At 44.1% G+C, this 26319-nt stretch overlaps 1 protein-coding gene across 1 annotated transcript in view; it reads right to left on the reverse strand.

Moving 5' to 3' along the window:
* RASGEF1C (RasGEF domain family member 1C) overlaps positions 1–26319 on the reverse strand; it is a 77946-nt gene that overhangs the window by 22029 nt on the left and 29598 nt on the right. Inside the window, exons 2-4 of the mRNA XM_075056565.1 lie at positions 8725–8907; positions 6974–7096; positions 4255–4392 (exon numbers count right to left, since the gene is read on the reverse strand). Coding sequence (XP_074912666.1) covers positions 4255–4392; positions 6974–7096; positions 8725–8901 — 438 coding nt within the window. The 5' untranslated portion in view covers positions 8902–8907. The remainder of the gene's footprint in view (positions 1–4254; positions 4393–6973; positions 7097–8724; positions 8908–26319) is intronic.

Raw genomic sequence — 26319 nt, forward strand, 5'->3', positions numbered from 1 at the left:
AGTCTGAAATGAAGCAAGTACCTAGAAGGCAGGAGGGACTTGTCTTGGAGAATGACAACACATGTTCTATTCAGAAGCAAATCACACAGGAGGAGTGAAAACTGAGTGAGGAAGATGTAAAAATAAATAATTGAAATAATTTTTAGAAAATAAAAAAACATTCTTTCAGTTTTTATCTGTTCCTGATGTATACTAGCTTCAAGGAAGAGAGATTACTGGCCTTCTTCACGTAAATCCTCAAACAGATGGTCACACTTTTGATTTACAAAGACTCCTGGACCCAAACTACTGACCACCATCTAAATATTTCTCTGGTTTACATCCAGGTGTGTTTGTAAATCTCAGAGCTTATGAAGCTCTATGAGTAAAATGTTATTTTTTAGTGGAAACTCAAATAGTGACATATTTGGTATTTTGTGTACATATTTTGTAAACAGGAGAATTAATTTCAGGGGTGAGGAGGGGGCATGCCACAGAAATCCAAGTTTTCTACTGAACATAAAACGTTTGGCTAAAAAACTTTTAGCTGAAAACCCAGTTCTCTTTCAAAAAGGAGTTTGGATGAGAAATCTTGGACCAGCCATGTCTGCGCAGGATCAAATTCTTCACTGTTTGGATGAAAAGCCAAAAAGCAGCATAAAATTGCTTGAAAGACATGCATATTAGCCAGTCTTTCAATAAATCCTTATCAAGAGATCTAGTTTCACCTAGTTTTGTAGGGAATATGGCACAAAAATACAGATATAGACAACAGTAAACAAAGACTCAGGTAAGCCAATCACCTAATAAAGAATTAAATGAGACACACTTAATGAACACAAAAAAAATATTTCGGAATTAGAGCTCTTGAAGAGACTCACTGAAAATCAGTTGGGTGCACCCTTGCCTAGAAAGCTTTTCTGTGCATGTTGGGGGAGAAATTAAAAAAAAACCCAACAACTGCTTTTGTCCTTTTAAAAGCATTTCCTGCCTTCTTTAAACTATGTTCACTAAGTGAAAACAACATTGTTCATTACCTTCAACATGCTGGTAATTATCTTGCCACAAAGTGACCCCCCATTGTACTGGGGCTGCATGCTGGACTCTATCAACTGATTTCACTTCATTGCCACATTAACAGTCAAAAGAAGCATATTACTGTTTAATATTTAAAGAAAATGTTTCGTTCTTAACTGGGAAAGTTCCTCTGAAGACAGCAGGCCTCAGCAGGTGGCTTAGGAGCTCAAATTTTAATTAAAATTTCTAACTCTAAATGCAAATCACAGCACTTACTAAGAAATGCTTCTCAGCATGGACACCTTTATAAGCACATCACAGAGCCTTTAGAAAGTGGACTCTACAAAGGACAGGAGCATACGCTGCAGGGGAAAATCCTGCATTGACCTACATGGACTAGATGACCTCACAAATCTTTCAATCTTTAATTTCTGTGATTTACAATGGGAACAACTTTCTTCCAAACAACTAACAGACACCACCACTCTTCTGTGCTGTCCCTTAAAAAAGGAAATTTGCATTTGTAGGATACGAGCTGTTCCTTAAATTAATTATTGATTTTGCTTAGGCATAATCACTTGCAATTACAGTGCCTAGTAATATTTGAAAAACAATGATTTGAACCTAATCTAGTCTAAGGCCCCCCAGGGCACCCATAAGCATTGGCACACAGCTATGCATGCTCCAGAGCAAAGGTGTGCAGCACTTGCTCAGGTTAGGCAAATAAACTATTGCTTTGTATGCAAAAAATTGATTTTTAGCATTCATGGCTCTTCGCCAAGACAGTTACTGCTTTTAAGAAGCACCTGCAAAGCCCCTGTTCTCTGCCCTTTTGGCTGGTTCCTTCTTTCCAGCGGACATGATTTTGGTGGGTCTGTATGGGTTTCTCTCACTTCAGATGCTGAAGGGCTGCAAGGCACCTTTTTTGGTGGTTGGCAGAAGCAAGTTCATTGCCTCTTCCCCTTGAGGGAGAAGTTTTACTGCGCTGGTCAATGGAATTGAGGCCACTTTGGCTCTTTCTGAAAGTCCTCTGTGTTCCCTTCACCTCCATCAAAGCGTCACGCAGCTTCCCCTTCCCACCCCTTCTCTCCCACGTGCTGGCCAGCCCAGCCAGCCGATCCATGCCAGCCTACAGCTATCCAAAAGTGCCAGCTGTGATGCCAGACCAGCCCAAGAGCAGCTGTTTCCATTTCTCTCGTGTTTCATGTGGGTAGGAGGGTCCAATTTCATTTCCGTTGTGCTGCAAGCCTGCTAATTCCTTCTCTCTTCTCTCCACCCCTCTCTTTCTCAGCCTTACGGGTATGTGCTTTTTGTTCTACTGAATTGCACCCATCTGTGGCCTGAAGCCAGGCCTTGATGTAGCCAATGGAACTGAATTCTTCCACATCCCATGGTTAAGCTAGAAGTAATTAGAGACTCTCTATGTACTATTCGCTCTTAAACTTATTATTTTAATGGACTTCGTGGTATTTTTAATGTTTCGGAATTACTTGATGGTGTTCACCCACCTGAACTTGCAAGCAGGTCTCCCAGAGACTCCACTCACTGTGTCCTACTCTGCCACACACATGGCTCATGCCTTTGAACACCAAGACCATACAGCCATCTAGACTGAGTTTCTGCCCAGCAGGCCACACACTGCTGTCTTCTGCCACTTCCACACTCCAAGAGAAGCTACATGTCCGTAAATATTTGTATTTTCTTTAAATGTAAGGACTGTCCCTTGCTATGTCACCATAGCAGCCAAACAGGATCTACCTCAGCCCATAGATCCAGTGAACTTTGATGGGGATTCCAGTGGCATTAGTCAAACCATGATCAGGGTCTGCTGCTCTGTGCCTGCTTGCCCCCTGTCTGGGTCCCTGCTTTACAATAGCAACCACCTCAAGCGTAGGGGCTGTGGTCTCTTTTACACAGGACAGGAAGAAGTAAGCCAAACCCTTGTTAGATTCACTAATGAAAAAGATAACAAAATGCAAAGATTGATTCAAAAAAACCTACTAGACTGAAGACATGTAAAGTAAGGAATGGAAAATTAGATTTCAGCACAGGTAATGAAGGACATAAGCAAATGGATAGGGTGAGACATAAAAGGACCATAAATGCCCTTAGAGAAAGGAAGTCTTCATCAGGTACCTTCAGGCAACTGATGATCTTTCTTAGCTCCCCAATGCAATCACTTGACTGGCTGCTTCCTCCACTCCTCATTCACTAAACTAAACATCCCGGAGCACTCCTTGAGCCACTGCTTGGCCAGGATGGTTGGTCTCAGGTCACAATACTTGTCTTGGTTTTGGATGGGTTAATCTTCTTTCAAGTAGCTGGTACAGTGCTACGTTTTGGATTCAGTATGAGAAGAATGTTGATAACACACTGATGTTTTCACTTGTTGCTGAGTAGTGTTTAGTCTAAAGTCAAGGATTTTTCAGCTTCTCATGCCCAGCCAGCAAGAAGGCTGGAGGTGCACAAGAAGTTGGGAGGGGGCACAGCCAGGACAGCTGACCCAAACTGGCCAAAGGGGTATTCCATACCATGGGACGTCATGCCCAGTATATAAACTGGGGGGAGTTGGCCCTGGGCAGGGGATCGCTCCTCGGGAACTAACTGGGCATTGGTTGGTGAGTGGTGAGCAACTGCATTGTGCATCACTTGTTTTGTATATGCTAATTCTTTTATTATTATTATTGTCATTTTATTATTGTTATTATTAGAATCATTATTATTTTCTTCCTTTCTGTTCTATTAAACCGTTCTTACCTCAACCCACGAGTTTTACTTTTTTTCCCAATTCTCTCCCCCATCCCACTGGGTCAGGGGGAAGTGAGTGAGCAGCTGTGTGGTGCTTAGTTGCTGGCTGGGGTTAAATCACAACAATACTTCACTCTTCTGCTAGACTAAAACTCGGGAGATCACAGCTCTGTTGCTCTTTGAATTGTGACCACCACGTTCAGTCTATGGTATGCCTTCAGATCTTCTGTTTGTAAAATGGGAATGTTGTTATCTTACAATTCAATGTGCAGTAGATAAATTCCACCGATCACTCCAATGTGTCCGCACATCACAACCACAGGGGTATTTAAACCGAGAGATGTCGCTTTCAGGGAAGCGACAGGTTTTAACCATCAGAGGAGAACAAAGCTGTGAGAGTTCCCAGGAAGAGGCATGGAACAGTACATGGCAAAAGAAGGAAAAAGGAGGAACCAAGTGGGGAAATGAACTTAACATCTCCACACAACATCCCAGGTCAGACATCCTCACCTCATCACATGGGGCTATCCTATGAATCATGTCTTTCAGATGGCCAATCATCCGCTCTTCCTGAAAGTCATACGGGAATGTCTCTGTCCACTCCGTCAGCAACTGTAAGATTTTGGGTCCAAATTTTCTGATCCGAGCCTGAAATGGAAACCAGAATGATGGATAGGGATTGAAATGTGTTTACTATTAAAGACTCCCAGCATATATGTACGTCACTGAATGTGGGGCCAGATTTTCAAAGAAGGCACTTACGGTTGCACCTGCAAAATCTGCACACATGCAAACAAATAGTGTGGTGCACAAATCATACATTTTGGCATGCAAAATATACCAGAGCTTAGATGCATGCACAACTGTCTGTTTTACATGCAGATTGAAGTACTCTGCACATGCAATTGGCTGGTTTATGGTTGGATGGACATTTTGTTGGTGCAACCTCTATACCTTTTTTAAAAACATCTGGCCTTTTTGCTGATTTGAACTTTATGTTATTCCCTTCTGTACTTAAAACCCTCCTACATTTTCATCCTTCCCTGAAAAATTGATTGGAATGTCGTTCTTGACCAACAAAGAGGCGTTTTTTGTTTCTTTGCTTTCTGGCTGTATGAAAAAACTGCTTAGTGACCAGTGGCAGATGTAATATGAGGAAGAAGAGACGGACAAAACATCAGCACTTTAGTAACTTTACCTGGGCTACTGATAACGTTGCTCTTTTCCCACATGAGCTCAAGGTCATGATAGGACAAGGATGCCCACTTTACTTTTGGTGTAGATTTATCTGAGAATGCAGCAGTGGGAATAGTCAGGAAGATATGGGGCAAGGAGGGAAATGGGGGGAACAGCACAATAGGTGCATTAGTGTTATCTCAAAAGACAGCCAGTGTGGCTGCTTCCAAAACTTTCATCCTCCGTTATCCAAGAACATGTGAAAATGAAACTGCATTAAACAACAAACGGCATTTTTATTTACAGAAAACACAGACCAAAACAAACAGCCTTCTTCTGCATCCTATGTACTGTAGCTAAAGTGTACCCTGTAATCAGGAAAAATTACACTCTTGAGCTCCACAGCTCTCTGCTTTTCAAGCAAGGTGGTTAAAATGCATATTTCAGCTTTCCACCAACAACAGGTTTCAATGAACCACATCTCTAAAAATAACTGCTGTCAGCTAGCATTAAGCTCATGCTCAAAGACCAGCAGGTGGCTGCTAAAGGGAAAGCTTTATTGGAAACTACAAAGGTCTGGGGAGACATTTGCTCCAGATGTGTAAACTGCTATTATGAATTGAAGGAGAGGACTTTGTGCAGGTCACAGGACACAGGGGATGGGAGGTTGCTTGTGTGCAAAGTTTTAAAGTCAGCCTCACTCTCAGGAACACAAAATCAGCTGTGTCCCACCACCTCTGCGTTACTACAGGCCAGTCCAAAATGCAGATTCATTTCAGGCAAATAGAGAGATCTTCGTAATAAGACAGTGTTTCTCATTTTTTGCAAAATTTAATGAGCAGCAAAACTTTGCAGTAGTCACATTTTAATCCTCCTAAACTTGCATCTGTCAATAGCACCGGCGAACAGAACCCATCACACCTTAAAAAACCCTCTTTTGTATGGTGCACCTCATACAGATATTTCTATTAACACTGACTGTATGGGCAACCCAAGTATCAGATTTCCAAGTACTCTGGCTGATTGCTTTCCATAGTGAAGGCAGAGCTCCTGTTACTCATGCAACCAGCTGCCTGGGCAAAAACAGGCATATGTGTTCAGATGCTGGTGATTCAGCATTTGATGCCAAGAACACTGTTTCAAAGCTGGGAAGGCTGATCTTGAGAATCATTTCAGAATTGGGGGGTTTTTGGAAAGTTGCAACTAATTCACATTCTTCTCCCCTCCACTGCGCTGAAGGTGCATCTCCTGCTCCAGGTAATGTACTGGATAGGTCTTCATCAATGCACCGAGGAGAGCTTGGGTGGAATCCAGCACTGAACAGGATCCAGTGGGATCCATCTCCACCGCACCGTCTGTGGGACTGCCAGAGGACGCACATGTGTTGTTACACACTGTACCAGTCTGCACAGTCCCTAGGGCAAAACAGGAGGAGTGCGGACGCGGTAACAGCTTGGATTTTCTCATTCTGCTAGCTTGTCACAGCCTCACTACTGCTTCAGCTTGCTCCTGGTGTGCCAGACAGCGCCGCTCTGCAGCACGGCTGTGTGGACGATCTGTCAGTGCCGGCAACGGGAGGTTAGTGGGTAGCTGCATGCTGTTATGTAGCGTTCAAAGTGACAGGTAAGGCCAAGAGGAAATATTACTGTACCAGAAGCAAGAAAGCAAAAGAGCAGACGCATTAAGTAAAAATGGGAAAAAAGAGTGGTGTGTCAACATCTGCAATTGACAGTGTGTGAGGTTTATGTCCTACCTCCTTGCATCCCGCAGGCTTCATCAGAGCCTTAAAGAAGTTAAGAAGGGAAGTCACCTGGGAAGACTGAGATGGGGGAAAGGGAAAATTAGAAGAAGATTTGAAGTGACTAGTGCCTGGAGCACTGCTCTTGGACATGGATACTAGGATGCCTCAATGTCAGGATCTCAGCAGCAGCTGTCATCCTTTATGAGAAAGTTTCATTCAATCCAAAGGGAGGCAAAGGACACACACCAGAGCCCCAGAATTCTCTGCCCGTTGAAAATATCTCACATTTTTCTGCTGTAAAGATAAACTAACCTTGTCCAGCACGGGGTCGTCCAGCCGCTGCTGCTCAATGCACTTGTGACAAACGCGGGACAAAAGCTCATGGGGTTCGATGAAGAGTCTGGAACTCAGCAGGAATGTAAAGATATAGGCCTTCTGCGGGAGAAAGACAAGCAGACCTGCTGTAAGCATCCGCACAGTGGGTAATATTAGCCATAAAACCCCAAACTCCACAGTTTTTGCATTTCCACTGGGACAGACCTTTAAGTCTCAAAGATGTAAGGATTCCTGACCCTGAAAATGGAACTGGTTACAGTGGGTGCAGGACGTAGTGGCATCTCCTTCCTCAACAGCATCCACTTCCAGCCTTTGTTTGCCCAAAGCCTACGCAAACATCCAGCGACAACAGTGTATAGGTCACTCTACAGGAGCAAGCCCAGGTATAGGAGACAGTGCAACCAGGGATGCACGGAGACCAGTGAAAGCTAAATGTGGAGACACTGAGGCATCTCTGTGTCGTACTGGGTTGGGAGCTGCAGATGCCCCCAGATTAGTCACATCTTGCTATTGCCCTGCAAGTCTCACCCAGACTGTTTTAAGGAATACTTCACTTATTTTACTAACTCCCCAAATTTCATTTCTATCAGCCAAGCCATATCATATGCAGTCCCACATCTGTGAAGCTGTGGGAAGCAGGCCTGCTGGATAAATCCTTGGATTATTTAAAGTATTCCAGCAGTGAATTTAAAATATATGCATGAATCCTCAGTTGTTTGCATCCCGACCCCTCCTGGCACCTGAATTATCTTCTTTCCCCCAGACCTAGCCATGCTCCTGAGCAGCAGGTATAATATTATATATCACACGTGGCTTAATGAAAATCTCACAGCCTAATCTGTCCATTACCTATTTTTATTGCCTTTCTGTTCTTTTTTTTAATTGATATGCTTCTCTATTGCTTATTTTTAGCTGATCAGAAACTGAGCTGTGGGTAATTTAAAACATGCTGTCTGCTCTGCATTGATAACTTTCATAGTCTTCTAAACTGCCCAGAAGTCAATGCTACTCTGTGCTTTGAAATACAAGCCTTTCCACAGAGATATATTAGCACTTAAAAGTCTTCCAATCAAACTCTGTCCTGAATTCCACTGAGGATGTGCAAAATCCAGTGAAGTCAATGGCTTGCAGGACCATAAACCTGCTTCCAGTTTAGATCCTGACACTGTTGGTGAAGAAACACTGACTATTCACTGATGGAGCAAGGATTAGGATCTGGACCGTGCTGTCAGCAAAGTCAGTGTGAATATAACCCCAGGTAAATTATGAACCCATCAGAAGCAGCATCTCTGTTGTCACTGAGGGAATGCTTTGTACATGCAGACAAACCTGGATGACTTCAGCAGCCACTGAAATTCAGCTAATTTAATGCCAGTTCAGACTTGAAGTTTTTTGCTTCGGTCTTCATCTAAACCTCTCTGGGATGCACTGCTATTTTTGAAGTGCTCCAACTGCTAGATCACTAATTCATCACCACCACAGCTTTCCCCCTCCACCCCGTTCTCTTATTTAAAAGCAGTATCAAGTTTGGGATCTGCTTTTTCACAGGAACAATTATAGAGCAGTGAAACAGCATTTAAAGCAATGCATCAATTTACCAAGCTTTAATTGTATGCAGCTTTTAAATTAGCCCTCTTAATTCAAAATTTAACACATTTGCACTTTTGCATGAAGTGCTGCCCCAATTCATCAAAATTAAACTGTTTATTATACTGTGAATTGCTTACTTCAGGGTAGTAATCAGTGGTAGGTATCAGATGCTGGATTAGAGCATCCAGAGATGCTGAGGTAAGGTTTCCATCCTGGAAGATCAGTCCTCCTTGTTCATCGTCTTTTGAAGTATGTAGATGAGGGCTGAAGCCACATGGGGTAAACATACTGGTAGAACTCAGTGTTTGGGGCATGCCTTCCTAGAACAGAGAGAAACTCACATCAGGGGCAAGATCCATCAGACTCACAGCCACATCTGTCTTCTGGTTGATTTGAAAAACACAAGCCACTAATGAGAGCCTCCTGTTCACAAAGTTAACATGATCCCTCCATTATAACCTCTTTTATCGTTGTCATTGGCAGATCATGCCTGCGATAGGAAATACACAGGAAAATGGGACATTTTGATTTATGCTTTTGGGCCAGAAAGTGATGGCAGCTACTTTGGGCTCCCACCCCAACTGAGAGTGTCTCTGACGATTCCCTTTTTGCTGCCATCCCTGGTCAGTCCCACGTAGGAGACGCAAGATACTTGGGACTTGAATTCAGCAGGTTCCTGAGCAGAACAGAGCTGTTTGAACCTCTGTCCCCCCTGAGAATGAGGCAGGGAGAATTTAGGGTGAGAGGGGGAGAGAAGAGAGGTGCCACCTAAGGCTTGCTCAGGATGGACTTGGAGAAATGCTCTGTGGCTCCCGTGGGACAGGAGAGGTGTCAGAGTGAGCGAGGGGGTCGAAGCAGGAGCAGAAGTCAACTGGAGGAGGATGGAAAAATGAAGGGAGTTGGAGGGAACACAGAACATGGGAGCTGAAGAAGAGATTAGAGAACAAGGAAATGAGAAATGAGGAAGAGGGAGAAGGCAGACACCTGCGCTATTTTTGGAGCCTGAAGTTAGTCAGTCCTGGATCTATACTTAGGTACTAAATAAATGTTTCAAAAAGATCCTGAGCACTCATCGACTTCACTAGAGATGCAGAGTCCTCCGCACCTCTGAAAAGGAGGCCAGGCAAACATGGAGCGCATAGTCCAGTTTCAAGCTCCCTGTATTACAGTTCTCTTGGTTCTTCAGGTTGCATTCTAGGCTCTGTCTCAATTTTGTGGCTTACAATCAGCTTTAAATGTTTCTTCTGCTGAGCAAAGTCGTTTTGTTCCTGATTTGATGCAGGGGGATGACAGATTTTGCCCTGAGAGCTTTAAAGCATCTCCAGCTGCTCTGAAATCTCCATAGAAGCTGCTCCACTCTCAACTAGAGGCAGCATTATAGGATGTGGACTGGGAAAAGGACAGCGCATGCTCACTCCCAGGTCAGCAAAGGCATCATCCAGAGCAAGGGACCCCTCTGTGACCCAAATATTTGCTTCTAAATTTGATTTTACTCAGTGCGATGGAGGATGGGAAAGAGATGATGGAAGGGAAGAGTCCTAAAGCCAACCTCTACTCCTCTGAGCAGGTACAGAACTGCTCCCAGGACTCCAGCTCTCCCTCCTGAGCATAGCCTCTGTCTGCTGGAAGAGCAAGACCTGCACCCTGCAGCCTGCTGAGCCGGCATCGACCTCCCACGTAGGAAGGCACAGGGCCACACGCTGACACTGCCTGCCTGCTGCTACACCTCAGCCTGCTGGTGCTCAGGCACAAGCAGTCAGCAGATATGCATTATTTTTTAATTTATTTCTCTGCCCTTTTCTGTATCCTGTTCCGTCTGCTTTTCTGCCTCTTCACCACCCCATACAACTCCAAAAGCTGCCCCATGGATTTGGCTTAAAAATTTGAGTTTGCGTTTCTCCCTCGCACACATAGGTAGATGTGCTGTGACTCAGTCAGGTCAGCTTTAGTTACGCACACAGTATGTTGTATTTACTCCTGCAAAAGCACCTCTCTGCCTGGTACAACCCATCTACTCCCCCAGGCTCACTCAGGCTGCTGCAACTTGCCAACTCAGAGCAACCTTGGGCCACCGAGGATGAGAAGGGCAGTGTGCCTGTAAGCCAGGCAGGGTGTGAAGCCCTGGGAGAGGCTGGGAGCTGGGTCCCAGCACCGTGGGAGATCAGGCTTTATGAGCAAAACTTGGGTGACTTCATCCTTCAAAGGAGGGACCGTTCCCTGGGAGCCAGCGGTTCGGTTATTGCATCTTATCTCCTTCTGGGAGGCTCACACGGGCTGGGAGCGCGGACTGCCTCCAGGATTTGCAATCAAAGAAAAAGGAACCAAAATGTCAAAACCAACAAACTCCTGCCTTGACTGAAAAATAAAATAGATGTCAGGGATTTTAGTTTAATTTAAAGACCAGAATATCTGAATGTCATCCTAGCCAGAATGGAAGTTGAAGTATCTAGTTTTAATGAATGTGCAGATGTGCCTGTTAATAAGGCTCCAAGAGCAAGTAATTGCTGCTTTTTGTACACAGCTCAGACTCTGTGTAGTAAATGGGAAAGACTGCCAAATCCCATTTGTTACTTCTAACACGCTCTATGTTATATCTTCTTTCTGTAGCAATAATCCCAAGAAGGATTGCATGTCCATATAGATCAACAAATAAATCTCATAGACATATAACTGTCTAGATGAGGAAAAGAAAAAGTTAAAACAGCTGTGAACTTACAGGACGCATCCTGGCTTCAGCATAAAACAGAACTAAAGTAATAATTTATTCAGTGCAATCCCTCACTGTCAATGCCATTTTTATCATCAAATAGAAATGTATCTAAACAGGATATTGCCTGAACTTTTGCATCTCATTACATGAGAAATCTTGCTGAAATACATAGTAATGCTTCTTAAGAAAAAGTTACCTTTTTTTTAAAACTGAATAAAAACAGCTGTCCAACTGTCACCAAGACATCCGTCTTGGATATTGTTTAGAAATTAAATTTGTCTTTTTATTATGATGTTCCTGGTCTAATCTCAAGTTTTTGGGCAAGGCCTGTGTCATATCTAAGATGGTGCCTGGTTGCCACCTTACTTGCCCCCAAAGAAGACCTGAAGGCTTTAACTTCATGCATTTTTGCTCCCTGTTAACTGATACTGTTATGTTCACAGCAGGATAAAGGCCAACTGTATACAGACTAAAAACCTGTTGCGCTACTAAGCTTGATAATAACTAACATTAATATTTGGCAGACAGGAATTTAGGACAGGGACTTCTCTGCTGGCAACACCTAATTTCTTTTTTTGTTCAGGCAGTTTCCAAAGTACTCTTTTCAAAAGTACTAAATAGAAACAAGATCTTGCTTTGAAAGAGCCCAAGTATGTGGCTGCCTGTGGTAGGCGGAAGACGAGGTTATACTGTCAATCAGTCGCAGAATAAACAACAAGGGAAGCACTAAGAGGAGAAAACAAACAAGCACACAACCTCGAGAAGATTTGTCTTATTATACTGATGGTGGTTTGGACGATGGAAAAGGTAGGCAGTGTAGACAGAGCCAGACTCTTCTCAGGAGAGCACAGTGACAGGATGAGAGACAACACCCCCAGGCTGCAGAAAGGAAATTCCAGTTGAATGTAAGAAAAAATCCTCCCCTGAGCACCACATGAAATTGGAAGAGGGACCTGGAAAGGATGTTCAATATCCACCCTGGGAGATTTTCAAAACTCAACTACACAAGGCCCTGAGCAACCTCCACAAACTTTGAAGTTAGCCCTGCTTCAAGCAGGAGCTTGGACTAATGACCACGAGAGGCCTGTTCTGATTAATTTTTCTTTGATTCTAATACACATCTTTCTCAAACTGTTGCAGTATTGCCCCATTTCCGGGCTTTTTAATATAAACCATGGCAAGTAAAAATCAAGTCTAGATCATCAGATATTTATAAAGAAGTCCATTTTGGGCGTAAAAACTTTTTTCCATTTTTTCCTGGAAACAACAGCTCGCATGTGGCAAAAATGGCCCAAAACCTCACTTGAAGACCACTTGGAATTAACCTGAAGTCAATGAGATTTAAGCACACGAAAATTCAGTAGGTAAGTGCTTCCCTTAACGTTAGTCCAATTCAACATGCAATGTTTTGCTGTTCCTCTCATTTCAGAAGGAAATCAAATGCCATCTCAACTAAAATTTGCAGGATGATACAGAGATCTCAAAAGCATCTGAATTCTTCCACATGCCATAAAGCTGAGCAGCTGGTAGAGGAGAAAGATCCAAATTAGTGACCTTCTGGGCAGAGAGCAGCAGTGTAAGCTAACCTGTCACTGGACTCGAGAGGACTTGCATGGAGGTGAGAAACCTTACAAATACATCAGCTGAAGGAATGATGTCTGCCAACCTTGCTAAGTATAGGGAAACCTAATCATGCAAGAAAAAGTCAAACCCCCAAGTGTCACAAGTTCTGCTGCTCTTATGCATGCTTACTAAGACCCAGAAATTTCCAGCAGTAAACGTACTGGAGGGCTGGTGCCCTAACTTTGGAAAGAGATACTGCTACACACACGTCCCAAAAACAGACTTCGTGCTTGTGGGTTCAGAAGGAGCAGAGATGCTTTGCTAACAGCACACAGGCTCTGGTAGCAACGACAAGGGTAAAATGTAATGTGTGCCTTGAAGACCACTTTGATAAATGGTGCTCTGGAGGGAGCGCTGCTGGTGAGGGAATCTTAGTGAAGGGCAGACTTCCACATCTCGCCATGCAAAATCACAGAATCAGAATGATTTGGGTTGGAAGGGACCTTAAAGATCATCTAGTTCCAACTCTCCTGCCACGGGCAGGGACACCTTCCACCAGACCAGGTTGCTCCAAGCCCCATCCAACCTGGCCTTGAACACTGCCAGGGATGGGGCATCCACAACCCCTGTGGGCAACCTGTCCCAGTGCCTCACCACCCTCACAGGGAAGAACTTCTTCCTTCCATCTAATCTAAATCTACCTTCTTTCAGCTTAAAGCCATTACCCCTTGTCCTATCACTACACACCCTTGTACCAAGTCCCTCTCCATCTTTCCTGTAGGTCCCCTTTAGGTGCTGGCAGGCTGCTCTAAGGTCTCCTTGGAGCCTTCTCTTCTCCAGGCTGAACAACCTCAACCCTCTCAGCCTGAATTCATAGGAGAGGTGCTCCAGCCCTCTGATCATCTTCCTGGCCCTCCTCTGGACTCGCTCCATCAGGCCCATGTCTTTCCTGTACTGAGGACTCCAGAGCTGGACGCAGTCCTGCAGGTGGGGTCTCACGAGAACAGAGTAGAGGGGGAGAATCACCTCTCTCGACCTGCTGGTCACGCTGCTTTTGATGCGGCCCAGGATACGGTTGGCTTTCTGGCCTGCAAATGCACATTGCCAGGTCGTGCTGAGCTTATTGTCAACTGACACCCCCAAGTCCTTCTCCTCAGGGCTGCTCTCAATCCACTCATCACCCAGCCTGTATTTGTGCTTGAGACTAATGACTGATGATACAAGTGGCTGCACACATACAGCATTTAAACTATCTCTGTGCTCTAAAGGACTGAGACCCGGAGATGTGAAAATGTCTCTGCACCAGTTAAAAAAATGAAGGAAAATTCAAGGGCAGACTGCTTCTGGGACTGGTCTCTGTTACGCAGGACCTCCCCTGTGGGAGAAGGCAGGGCATGTGGCTCCTTCCTTGCCTACAGAAAACCAAGGTTATAAGATGAAAAAAAAAAAGCAGACTGGACTCAGCACTGACATCTGCAGAAAGGCAACATAAAATGCTACTGAGCTGGTACAGAAGCGTTTTGCATTAATTTTACCAAAATGTTATGTCTACCAGCAGTGGCACATTGCAATCAATAATCCCAGCTCTGTGCAGGTGGTGTTGAGCAAGAAGGCACAAGAAAGGTCCCTCCTCACTTGTTGGGGCACTTTGCAGTAAGGTGTCCTGGTGACCCTCTATCCCCAAGAATGAGGAGGACACCGGTGTCACACTGGATCATAGTGGGCTCCTCAGTGTTCTCCCCGATCTTGGGATTCATTCAGCCAAGGACTCTCTGATTGGGAAGTACAACAGCTCAAGCAACAGCTTGTTCAACTGTGGCTTTTTTGGATGATAAAGTAAGGTTTACTGGAAGTGAGTCCATTGCCACTGCAGAGAAAATTCACTTCTGGGATATTATGGTAATAACCGGAACAGGGAATCTTCTCTTGTATTTATTTTTACCTTTACTCTTCTTTTGCTGTTCTTCTGTTTCATCATTCATCATTCGTGGCTTTTATTGGCTATTACAAAGTGCCTTTTCTTTACATTCTTTTAATATATTTCATACTTTCTTAAGATTGGAAAAGAAATTAAAAATAATGGCAATATACTGCTTTTTAATCTTTCTCCACTGGCCAGGACAGCTCAGTATTCCAACACAGTGATGAAAATAGGCAATCCACAGGCACTTCTCACTACAAATCATGCTGCTTACACAAAAATATTTAAGGACTTGATTCACTGAGCCAAACCATGGAACCAAAGGATTACCAAAGCTCGGGAGAAAAGCCACCCACAAACTCTCCACCTATCTACATCTGCAAGTGCCTTAAAAACTCTGGAAAACCAGTGCCCAAACCTGGAAAACTGAGCAGGGCATGGCTTAAAGAAAGGACTGCCTAACCGTGCACATAGCATGGGCCAACCAATCTGCAGCAAGAGAGGTTCAATGTGCTAGAGGATGGCTAACAGGCTGCTAGCTCTGCCTTCCTGGTGTCAGCCAGGCAACCTGCAGCAGAGCCACGAAGGTAAACACCCCACCAGCATTCCCCAACTCCACCGCCTGCTGTTACAAATGTCCCCACGGCAAGTACAGTTAGTGCTTACGTGGACATGAAATGTTCAGGAAACATTTAATGTGTTTTTCAGTGGCTTTGATGTGATAAGTGTTTTATCTTTTATCAAAAACTTAATCATGCTGTTTACTTTTGATCTTCATTTCATCTCTGCGTTCCATCTGCTCTGCCTCTCTCAAGGGAAAACAAGAGCTGGTACCATGTGACGAATGGAGCGGGGCTGCAGACTTATCTTCCCACCCACTTAACTTTCAGATTAACAAAATAAATAAAACCCTTCCCACTTCAGGGATGAAAGGCACAAGCTTTTGACAATCTCCCACCAGAACGACAGGAGCTAGAGAGGATGGCAAGGGAAGGTGTGGAGGCTGGGGTGTCAATCTGTGCCATGAGGAAGCCTCCAGTTTCATTCACTATCCTGACCATGACAGTGGGCTCCTCCTTACAAGAACTCAGGAAATGCAAGTCAGTGGTCAGTGAGCATGAGCAGGGGATAAATCAAGGCCATGGGAGACTCAAGGTCAAGCATAATTTGGCAAGGCACAGCCTTTAACAAATATATCAAATCCAGAGTGAGTTGGACTGGTTCTTACTCCCATCTGGGAATAGAGGTGGGAGACATCTCCCATCCCATCCCATCTCAATCCTGTAAAAGTCTTGATCAAACTTTCATGAAAACCAAAGTTCAAGGAAGTGAAGATGGTTCACACTAAAACATTTTGGAAAAAACATCTTGGAGAATTCTTGGCCAGCTTTAGTAACCAAATCTACTATCCAACCATCACTAATCTCTCTATGTGACACTGGAAGAGCTTTGCTGAAGGATTTGCTCTGCTCCAAAAGCATCAGGAACTAAGGGATGGAACAGCAGGAAAAGAGAAAGAATCACAAGCAAACAGCATCTTCTCTAGATGGACGTTGGCCCAAATGATCCAATGGACTGCACGGGGCTACAGGTCAGAGAAGACATAAGGTCTCTTCTCCTTCAATGTTTAGTTGCAATACCACCAAAACCAAGGCCCTGTTTGTTCTAATTCACATACAGGTGAATCCTGCCCCAAACAAAAGTCACTACTGTGATGGACAAACAGTAGGATAGGAAACTGGAGCCAACAATGATCTACTTAATGCCACAGGTGGAAGAAGAACCAACTCCTAGTCATATTCATTGGGCTTTGGGGTCCAAGCTATAACCAGAGTTACCATCTAGGTAGCTTGGAAAAGACTTTGACTCCTAAGCTGAGACTCAAGTGGGTAATGGCTGAAGAAGCAGAAACAATTGCACTGTGGAGCAGGCTGCACAGTGAAGGTGAGTTTCAAACCCTTCCCATTGAGAACTTCACAGACAGCCTGAACACACAAACTAGAGCCAGGAGGATTTAGCTGTTCATAGATGCATTATTTAGCATGAAGACAATTCTATCAATGATGCTTCTCCTCTCTGCCACATGATCCCTGCAGGTCAGGATATGGTGTGAGTCCTTCAGCTGTTCACCATAAAGCCCTTGCTTTCTGCTCCATCCCCGGGGAAACAAACCTTCCTCTGTGCTCTCAGCCAGGACAGCGTGAGACATAGTCAGGTCTCATCTGCCTCGGTACCTGCCCACCACTGCCATACAAGCCCTATATACCGGTGGGCTCAGCGGAAACTTCAGTAACAGATGCTTGTTTTTCTCTGCATTACTTTCAGTAATTTTCCAGCTATTCATCTTTGCAGAGAAAAAAACTTCAGAAGACAATCATAATGAGTTAAAATTCAGATTTTTCTCTATTTCTTTTGTAGGGAGGGAAGCAGAGGAAAGAGGAGAGAAAGAATTCTAATGTTTCAGAAAACAAAAGGAAAACCACTGCAAAGTAATTGCTTCCAGTTGTCAAGGCCATGGTTATAAATGGTTTTTTTCAGCAAGAGTACCTGACATTAACAAACTCATAATGTATTTGATGCTGATGTAATTAGGAAACTGGTAGCAGATGTAACTTTCTTTTCACCTTTTCAACAGGCCATAAAACATTCAATTTGCAGTCCATGAAGTTGTGAGATTGCAGAAAACTCAACCTGTCAATCCCAATACTGTTGGAAATGGTTAAACGAGCAATATAATGAAGCTACACAACTTAGAAACGCAAAGGAATGACAGGGGAAAAGAACCACGGGACAGAAAAGGTGGGGAAAAACACTTAAATGCAATATTCTCCAACTCAGTAACAATGATTACATTTCGATGCAGGCTGGCTCTCTCCCCTTTCCTACCCATTCCTTGCAGCAGCTGAGGCACTTTACTGAGATTCCTATGAATGAGAATGCAAAAGCAGCAAGTGAATTTAAGGGGTTTGAGTATCTAATCAGAATTAGACAACAATTCTATTTCCTTTGATCCCACCTGGTTCTCACCTCTTAGTCACCTCCACTCCCAAATCACATCCCTAAAGAATTCACCCCCACAGCCCTCACCTGTAGACCCTGCAGATGTGTTACAGATCAGGAGGGGGAGGAAAAGTCCTGCCAAACCTAAACTAGCAACCATAAAAAGCAACCTTAGGCAAAGTAAGGGAAAGGAGATCAGAGCAGCAGAGAGCAAGAGGACAGCTCTACAATGTGTCGTGGTACACAGCACCCCAGAGCAGGGGAGGGATGCGGGCCAGGAGCCTCAGGGTGCCTGGAAAACTTTTTCCTGTGTAAAATTTCTTTTGGGGGTGACAAATTCCACCATACACCTGGTCTGGCCCAAACTGAAGTGCTCCGAACTGTCCTGGGAGCTGCTGGCACCTGAAGTTTGGGTGAGCGCTGCTGCCCATCCCCTCTCCTGGGGAGGAGGGACAGGGCACAGGGAAGCCCCAGCCCTCAGCACAACGTGGGGAGGGGGATGCGCTGGGGAGCTCCGGCTGGGGGAGAACAGGCTACGAGAGCAACCGAGCTGCAGCTCCCGTGGGGCACTTGGGAAGCACCTAAAGCACAAACCCCCTTCATCCAGTTTTTCAAGGAAAAATCCAAACCAACGTGACTTCTATTGTAAAAAGCAGCTACAGATTCATACACTAAGCAATTCTTGATGGGCTTCCAGCTTCCCTGTGAAAAAGCGTTCTAATCCAAAAGAATAATTCAAAAATTTCCATCCAGAAACCAGGCCCAGCACCTCCAAAATGGCATTTATACCACATCACCCCGGCAGCAACCCAAACACACAGAGAAGCCCTCAGTCTCCATCCTCTCCCTGCTAGCACTTGCGCAACCCACGGAGCAAAGACTACCACCGATGGCAGGCACAAAAACGATCCCCGCTTCTTCCTTTGCAGCAACCCTCCAAACCAGAAAGGTCCGGCGCGAGCAGCACCTGCAGCGTAACTTCATTCCCCTATAGACATTGCAATGTGACAGGAAAAAGATTCGACTCAAACCCCACAGAAATTACTGGGCTTTACATCTCACATACTTACTCCAGGCTAGAACAAGAACTTGTATTCTCAGAGATACGCACATAGCTGCATTCAAAGTCAGGCAACAGGAGCGGTATGCGTACGTCTACCAGATGAATTTTTTTCCATCGTGTCAGTAAGAATGATCACAGCTACTCTTGTACTAGAGACTTATGAGAAATATCTTGCAGTCAAAATACTACAGTGAAAAACCAACTATGCTAACCAATTACCTCAAAATCTGATGGACATGCCTCAGAAAGAGGCCCAATTTATAGGTAAGGAGGCATTAAATCAATTACCAGCATGGTGCAAGCAAGAACAAGGTCACCTTGCTGAAGGAATGTTTCTGTTTATGCTCTTGTCAGAGTATTTTGTTCTATAGAGAAAAATGAAAACCTGATTATCATAAATTTGGTAGACTGGTCTGAAGTAGAATGTAAATCAGAAACGAGAAGATTTATGGCCAATTAAATTGAACTCAAATCAAAATCCCATTCAGGCAACAGTTCCCTGGAGGCTTCAATTTGTTAGTGCCACATTTTTTTAATAACTTTCTTTTTCATGTAACATCAGCAATAATAAAAGCCCTTCAATAACAAGCAGAGCCGCAAACGCATTATTTATCTTAAAATGCCATCATTGCCTGGAATCAGAAAGCATTGAAAGGACGCACCGTAATTGCTCAGGAACAACCCCCCATAAACCTGCAACGGGTGTAAAGCTTTTTTTCTTAGTCTCAGAACAATGTCTCTTTTCATTAATCTGGTTCAAGTCTGAAGTATTTCTCCTGAGTAAGAGCAAGTTGGCACCGACCCTGGCATGAGACTGAACACAGCCTCCGATGTCTCAGACCCTTTCCCAATATTGCGTGTGCATGTGAATTACAGGGCTGGTGGCATATCTGTGCCTCATCATTATCAGATTTTTAGTATTATTAGAAAGAGAACGCCTATCAATATATTCCAGATGCCCTTGACAGTATTCAAATGTATGCTAAAGGCAGCAGTCTGGATTTCTCTCACTTTAAGCTAGGAAATCTATTTTCTGCTCTAATGTGCCTCTCTCCCCTTACACCTCCCCCTTCCTCCTGAGTTCCTGGTAAAACCCTTAGACAATATAAAACCTATTCTGGTGTATAGGATTTTTTTTCTTTTTTTTTTTTTTTAAAGAAAAATATATCCTTTTTCTTTCCTTAAGGAAAATAAAATCCTTCTTTTTCTCTTCCTTAAAGAAAGAAAAAGGATAAATAGAACATAAATGGAACAAGGAAAGGGAGAGTGCTTAGAGTAGGAATGAATTAGTGCACCTTTTGTTAAACACAGAATTGCAAAATTTGCCCCGAGTGAAGTCAGAGCTCAACCAGGCATGGACAGAGAGGGAAATCCCGGAACAAAACCACGCAGGCAGCGTTCCCAGAAACCACTGACATCAACAGGAGCCTTTTGGCTCAGTTCAGTCGTCGCTGTCGGGCCACCACTGCGACTGCCTGGAAATCAGTCAATGCTTGGATTTTCTTGCTCAGGCAGTAGAAGTGGTGAGGAGAGGAAGTTATTTAAGGATAACTAACAGTTGTCAATCTGAAGGGCTGTGCGGTTTTGTAGGGCAGTCTGCGGCATCATCAAACTCACACTTACAAACAAGAAAGCTGCTGTGGGAATTTTATTTAATATCTAAATACATGGGCATGACATCGCGACTGCCTTCAGCCCTCAGCAGTTGCCTCCTCTCAGGAACAGCTTCTTCCAGGCCAAACCTGGAGGAATCAGAGCAGCTTAAAAGCAGCACGGCAAAGTCTGGCCCCTGCAATACCGACAGCTTTGCATGAGCCAGGACGCCTCTCCCCATCTAAATGAACGCTGTCTCCACTGCATGCTGTCAGAATTACAATGGAAAGCCCGTAAATAAAACAAAAATGCAGACCTCAGTCCTCCTCTCATGACATCTTGGTGAGAACAAGTCCTGACAGGAATAAAAAACCTCCCACACTAAGCAAAGCAATTCTGCTATTTATGCAGAAGGAAGAAGGAAAGCTGTATATCAAACAAATAATTACAAGAGCAGCTTTATCAGTCCCTGCTGATTACTCTCAGCTCGGTTTGATGATTCTGCCAGCGCTCCGCAGGTTGTTCAGAGAGGTGCATGTCACAACATTTCACTCGCAGTTCTTTCATTTATTAGCACCTACTGCTACCTGTCTCTTAGTCAAAAATCTTGGCATACATTTAGAAATTGGTCTCCTGGAGTCTGTCAGGGAGGTTTAAAAACCTGTAAATCATATTTTTATATATACACATACATCCTCAGACAGACTCTACATGCAGATATGAACACATAATGATGTATTTGGGGCATTACATATGTAAAAGCAGTTATATAGAGGCACACACAATTTTATATAAGTGCACTCCCCCTCCCCAATACACAAATGCAGTGATTCAAGTAACTTGCTTATCACTGCTCCAGTTTGGGTAGGACAACATTTCATTTGACTTTTTTTTCTTCCCAAATTCGCTAAAATAATAAATGGAAGAGGGTCTAATCTTTATCTCAGAAAACATCTATGCCTTCTGAAGAGCAGCATAAGCTCTGACTGTCACCAATGTCAATTTATCACCACTGTTAATTACACTGTATTTGAGCAATGCTCAGTTACCAGCTTAGCACAAATGTCTGTTAGATTTTTTGCTCCTAATTGTCACGGTCTGTAGGCATCCTTGAGATTTATGTCCAGCTGCAAGGCATCCTTTGTGGCGAGCACCTCTGTGCTTCGGTGTGCAGTGCCCAGCTGAGGGGACAGACAACTACGCACCCGATTTATGGTGCTCACATCCCCTATCCTCAACTCGCCTTCAAGAGCTGTGCGCAGGATTGTCGACAAGAAAGCTGAGAGGCCAGAGCTGAGCCCGTCAGTGATGGATCCAGCCATGCAGGCTTCCTACATAACTCCCCCCAAATATTGCCTGAGGCTGTAGAGGCACTGATGATGACACTCGAAGACAGGACATGCCTCCCTACCAGGGAAGACGGACAGAGCACAGGGACCACACCAGTGCAGCCCGCATCAGGATCCGGTCTTAGCTATAGATTTGGGTTATTTCATCCTAGCATCCCCAGAGTGCTCCCGACTGACGAGCAGGCTCTTGTGCTCTATGAATGGCATATGGATGCATCTCCCTACAAGAGATGAGCTCGTGAGCTTCTGGATTTCCCCTTCTGGAGCACCATCTGCGCCCGCTCCCGGTCCCACCACCCACTACTGCGGCGTGACCCCAGGCAGCCGGGCACATGCCGGTGCTGGGGCACTCGCCAGCCCCGTGCTTCTCGCGCAAGGCGAGAAAGCAGCAACGTCATCTGTAGCTGTCCCCAAATTTAAACACGTTCACGCTGGAATATGCTCAGCCCACGCAAGTTCAACCTTCGCTTGGGCAGGCAGGGAGTCTTCTGCTGACAGATTTTCTCTGGCTGCATTAAGTATTTAAAAAAAAAAAAAAAAGACAAGACTCTACTGACATTTAGGATAACACAGCAAGTCTGTAGCTGGAAAATAAATCCATCAACTTCAGAAAGAGGAAATTTCAGCTGCAGCCCAAGCACCACCGCAGGTGAAAGTGCGGGGCCCACGCGGGTCCCGCTGGGGCTCCCACAACCCCGGGAAGCTCCATGCTCAGACCCAACCACCTCTTCCCCAGCAGGCAAGGAGCAGGGGGGAGTCGCTGCTGAGCTGGCTAATTGCTCATTAGCCAAAATTAACTCTGCAAGACAATTCTGTGATCACTGCTAGAAGTCTGTCATTAAAAGGGACAGCAGACATTAGTTCTTTGCTTCCTATCAAAGCACCAGTGATGTGATGCTCTGGCTTCGGGATCAACAATCTGCTCTCGGAGAAACATGGGAACTGTCCATGCCGAGCTGCCCACGGTCCATCCAGCTCACCCGCCGGCCACCATCGGATGCATCGTAGAAAGGGGCAAGAGCACTGCAGAGGGCAGAAATAGAATTGTTTGCTCACTACAGCGGCCTCTTTCTGCTCTCAAGTAGTAAGAGACTAGTTCATACCCTGAAGCACAAGATTTAATATCCATCCAAAATCTGATACTGTTAGTTATTCTCAGTGCCCGTATAAAAATTATAACCTTCAGGAACCTGCAAGCAGGAGCCTTCCTAGAGCTACGGTAGGGAGCTCAGTGAAATACACGTGCATTGGAGCAGCCAACTTTAAATATTAGGGGATGAATTTTTTTCTTGGCATAATTCCACTGATTTTTGTGGTATAAAACCCAGGGGTGAATATGGTCCAAGATATACACAAAATGAGCTAAATTCTGAAGTGTACTTGCTGACCTCATAACTCTTTAGCAGTTGAAATGTGGGTTACAAAGCCAATTTCCATAAAGGACATGTTCAGTTAACAGTGAGAGACTGTGCTAACTCGAGCTGTGTGAGCACACTACTGAGATATTTCCCACATAATCTACATTCATTCCATACTTTTTGGAAGTGCTCCTCAAAAGATGGTGTCAAGGGTGCAAATCCTATAGATCAGAAAGATATGTGACCCGTCAGAAAGCACAGAGCTTTTTTAACTCATTATTCTGGTTCTTTGAGAAGCCACAAACACCACACATGGTTTTTCTTCCCTGCAACCTCCAAGGCTGCAGGGTAGCAGCTTGCTTAGGGTATAGGCAGCCCAGATGGGGACACAGACAGCTCCCTCTGTAGTGCTTGAAAAAGGACATGCTATACAGGGAGTCAGCGAAAATCCTAACTTTTGTCTATGGATAGGGCCCAACATAAAAAGCTATATTCATTCACTCATTTTGCGTATTGCTTGAGCAACAGTGAGGTTTTTAAATCAGCAACTACCATTGTTACGAAATTGTACTATTTTAATAACATAACAAACTACCTGATACAAAATTTGAATGTACACCAGAGTTGTTACCCTGTGGCTAAATGTCTCACCCTTACTTAATCTTCTACAACTCCAGACCTGCACAGACGGAGACATATACAACAGGACTTTAAACACTGTAGGGGAATTTCTGGTAAAATTATGCATGTACAGATATGCAAATATGTAGGATTTGCAAAAGGAAGAGTCTAATGTCACCTGTAATCTCTCAAGCCTGCAGATTTATACAGGCAATTGAAGAAAACCCTTGACTTTCCACTCCGCATGGGAAATTGGATGAATCGCAGGCTCAAATTAGGTCTGGCATCACCACATAGCTGGGGCCATATTCTAACCATCTTATTTCTGTTCAGTGGCCACAAACTCAACAAGCCCTTGAAATCAGTATGACTATTCAAAAAGTATGCTTCTGCTTCATGAGGATAAGGGGAGTCAAATCTGTTCCCCAGATACAACTGATTGCTCACATAAATATTTACAGCAACAAGGTTAGATATCACATTTAAAAATTCAGTCTCTGGTATTTTGCAAATTTTCTAGGAGTGCTAATACCAAAACCAGAAACGTGCAACTTGTCTTGAAATGTTTATTCAGCTAAATAATCATTTCAGTTTGAATAATTCTGAAGGAGCTGAGCCAGTAGCCTGTTTCAAACAAAGAATATTAATGGGAATGAGCAAACACTGGTTTTTGCTCAATTTAAGGCAATAACTAGAAGAAACATACAGCTCATCGTCAACTGGATATAAAACAAGTAGGAATACGTGACAGGAGAGAGAGGCCTCAAAGGTTATTTTAGTACTGCTTAGAATTTAAGTAATAATAGAGATTGGTGGTCAAGACATCAGCAGTGTGTCCAAAACTTCCATGGATGGCTTCCCAGTGCAAAACACCCTGCACAGACCCAGTCTTTGGGAATAGGACTCAGGTCGCACCCACACAAACATTTACTGTCACAGGAGCTTGCAGAAGGATAGACAGAGGACAGATGAAGATTTCATCACCAAATGCTTTGCTGGGATGTCCCCAGCTGCAGCTATGATGGACGCAGGGTATGAGAATCTGATTAAGAAACAATCTGAACTCCACAAAGGCAAAACTTTGGAAGTGAGGAACATAATGAAGTGTGCAGCATTCAATACAACCAGTATGTGGATTTGAATGTTGGTTTGTAAACAATACTAATTAATTGGACCAGAAAATATAAGAATGGCAGAGACTCACACAAGCCTTCATCAAAGTTTTCAGCAGTACAGCTGAGGAGTTGAAACACCATATACAAATAGCGATGCCCCTTCTCCTGGTTGCGCTACGACACTACACTTTAGATGTGGTGTATGGTTATTCTGTCCTTTGGGAAGGCACTTTAAGATCCAGGATGCTTCCCTTGCATTTCAAATTTTCAAATCCCCATTTCAGCAGGCCCTGCTGTATTTTTAGATGGCACTGAAATTTCACAGTTGGTATTTCCTTAGTGACGCACAAAACTACCGAGAGAATCTATTTAGGAGGGAACTGGAGAGGTAACCAGCTGGAAACCCATGATGGAGGAGAGACTACTTGTTACTTCCCTGAGGGAGATGGAGAAGAGTAAAAGTTAATGGAAGGATAATCAGGAACTCTTCAGGGATATCAGTTTATAGGCCAGGAGCATATATAACTGAGACTTGTTTGCATATCAAGAGACTACAGGAGAAGGTGTGACAGCCAAACGCAGCTTATGAAAATATGGCTATCTGTAAAGCTGATAGCTTCCTCACATGTGAAAACACAATCCTAATGCTCAACTTGGCAAGTGAAGGCTAAATAACATCAATATGTCTGTTTTGGGCAGCCTGTACAGTGAAATCACTTCTTATGACATTCACAGTGTTTTCAGCAGACATGCCTGGGACTTAGAGAAACAAGCTGGTTTTTTAGGGATTTCAAGGATCCCTGCTTAAAATATCCACAAAAATGAAACACTCAAGCTTTAAAACAACATGGTGGATTTGGGTGCTTTTTAACGGTCAGTGAAGAAAAAAAACCCACAACAACAACTCAAAGATTGCTCAAAAACACCATGTTACGCTACAAGAACATGACAAGATGTAATTCAGCTCTAGAGAAAGCTCTGGGTATTTAAGCTCTTCAAGGAGTTTTAACAAATTAAAATACAGAGAAGGTGCAGCATCCAAAAGTCCAGCTGTAATAGCTATTTACCTACTCTGCAAACACCAAAAGCAGTGTGTGTCTACAGTCATATCGCCTCACCTGGAGACCTCCCCATATCTCAGCAGGGCCAAAAGTCCCTGTCAATACTGGCACGGGAGCCCTTTTAGGAAATACGAGGAGTTCGCTCGTATCTAAATTCCTCCCATACTGTAATAAGCATTTTGTTCAAGTACTATCTTTTAAATACAGATATCTCTGAAGATCTTCCCCCCCCCCCCACCTTCACACCAATACTTCCATTCCGCACATTTAATCCCCCCAGCTGGTCCCTGGAAGTGCCACCGAACTTCAGCCAGATCTGAGCCCTGACCTTCCTGCCAAGGCCAGCACAAAACACTCCTTCCCTTCCTGCTCTGGACT

Source organism: Buteo buteo, chromosome 24 (genome assembly GCF_964188355.1).
Source record: "Buteo buteo chromosome 24, bButBut1.hap1.1, whole genome shotgun sequence".
NCBI lineage: Eukaryota > Metazoa > Chordata > Aves > Accipitriformes > Accipitridae > Buteo > Buteo buteo.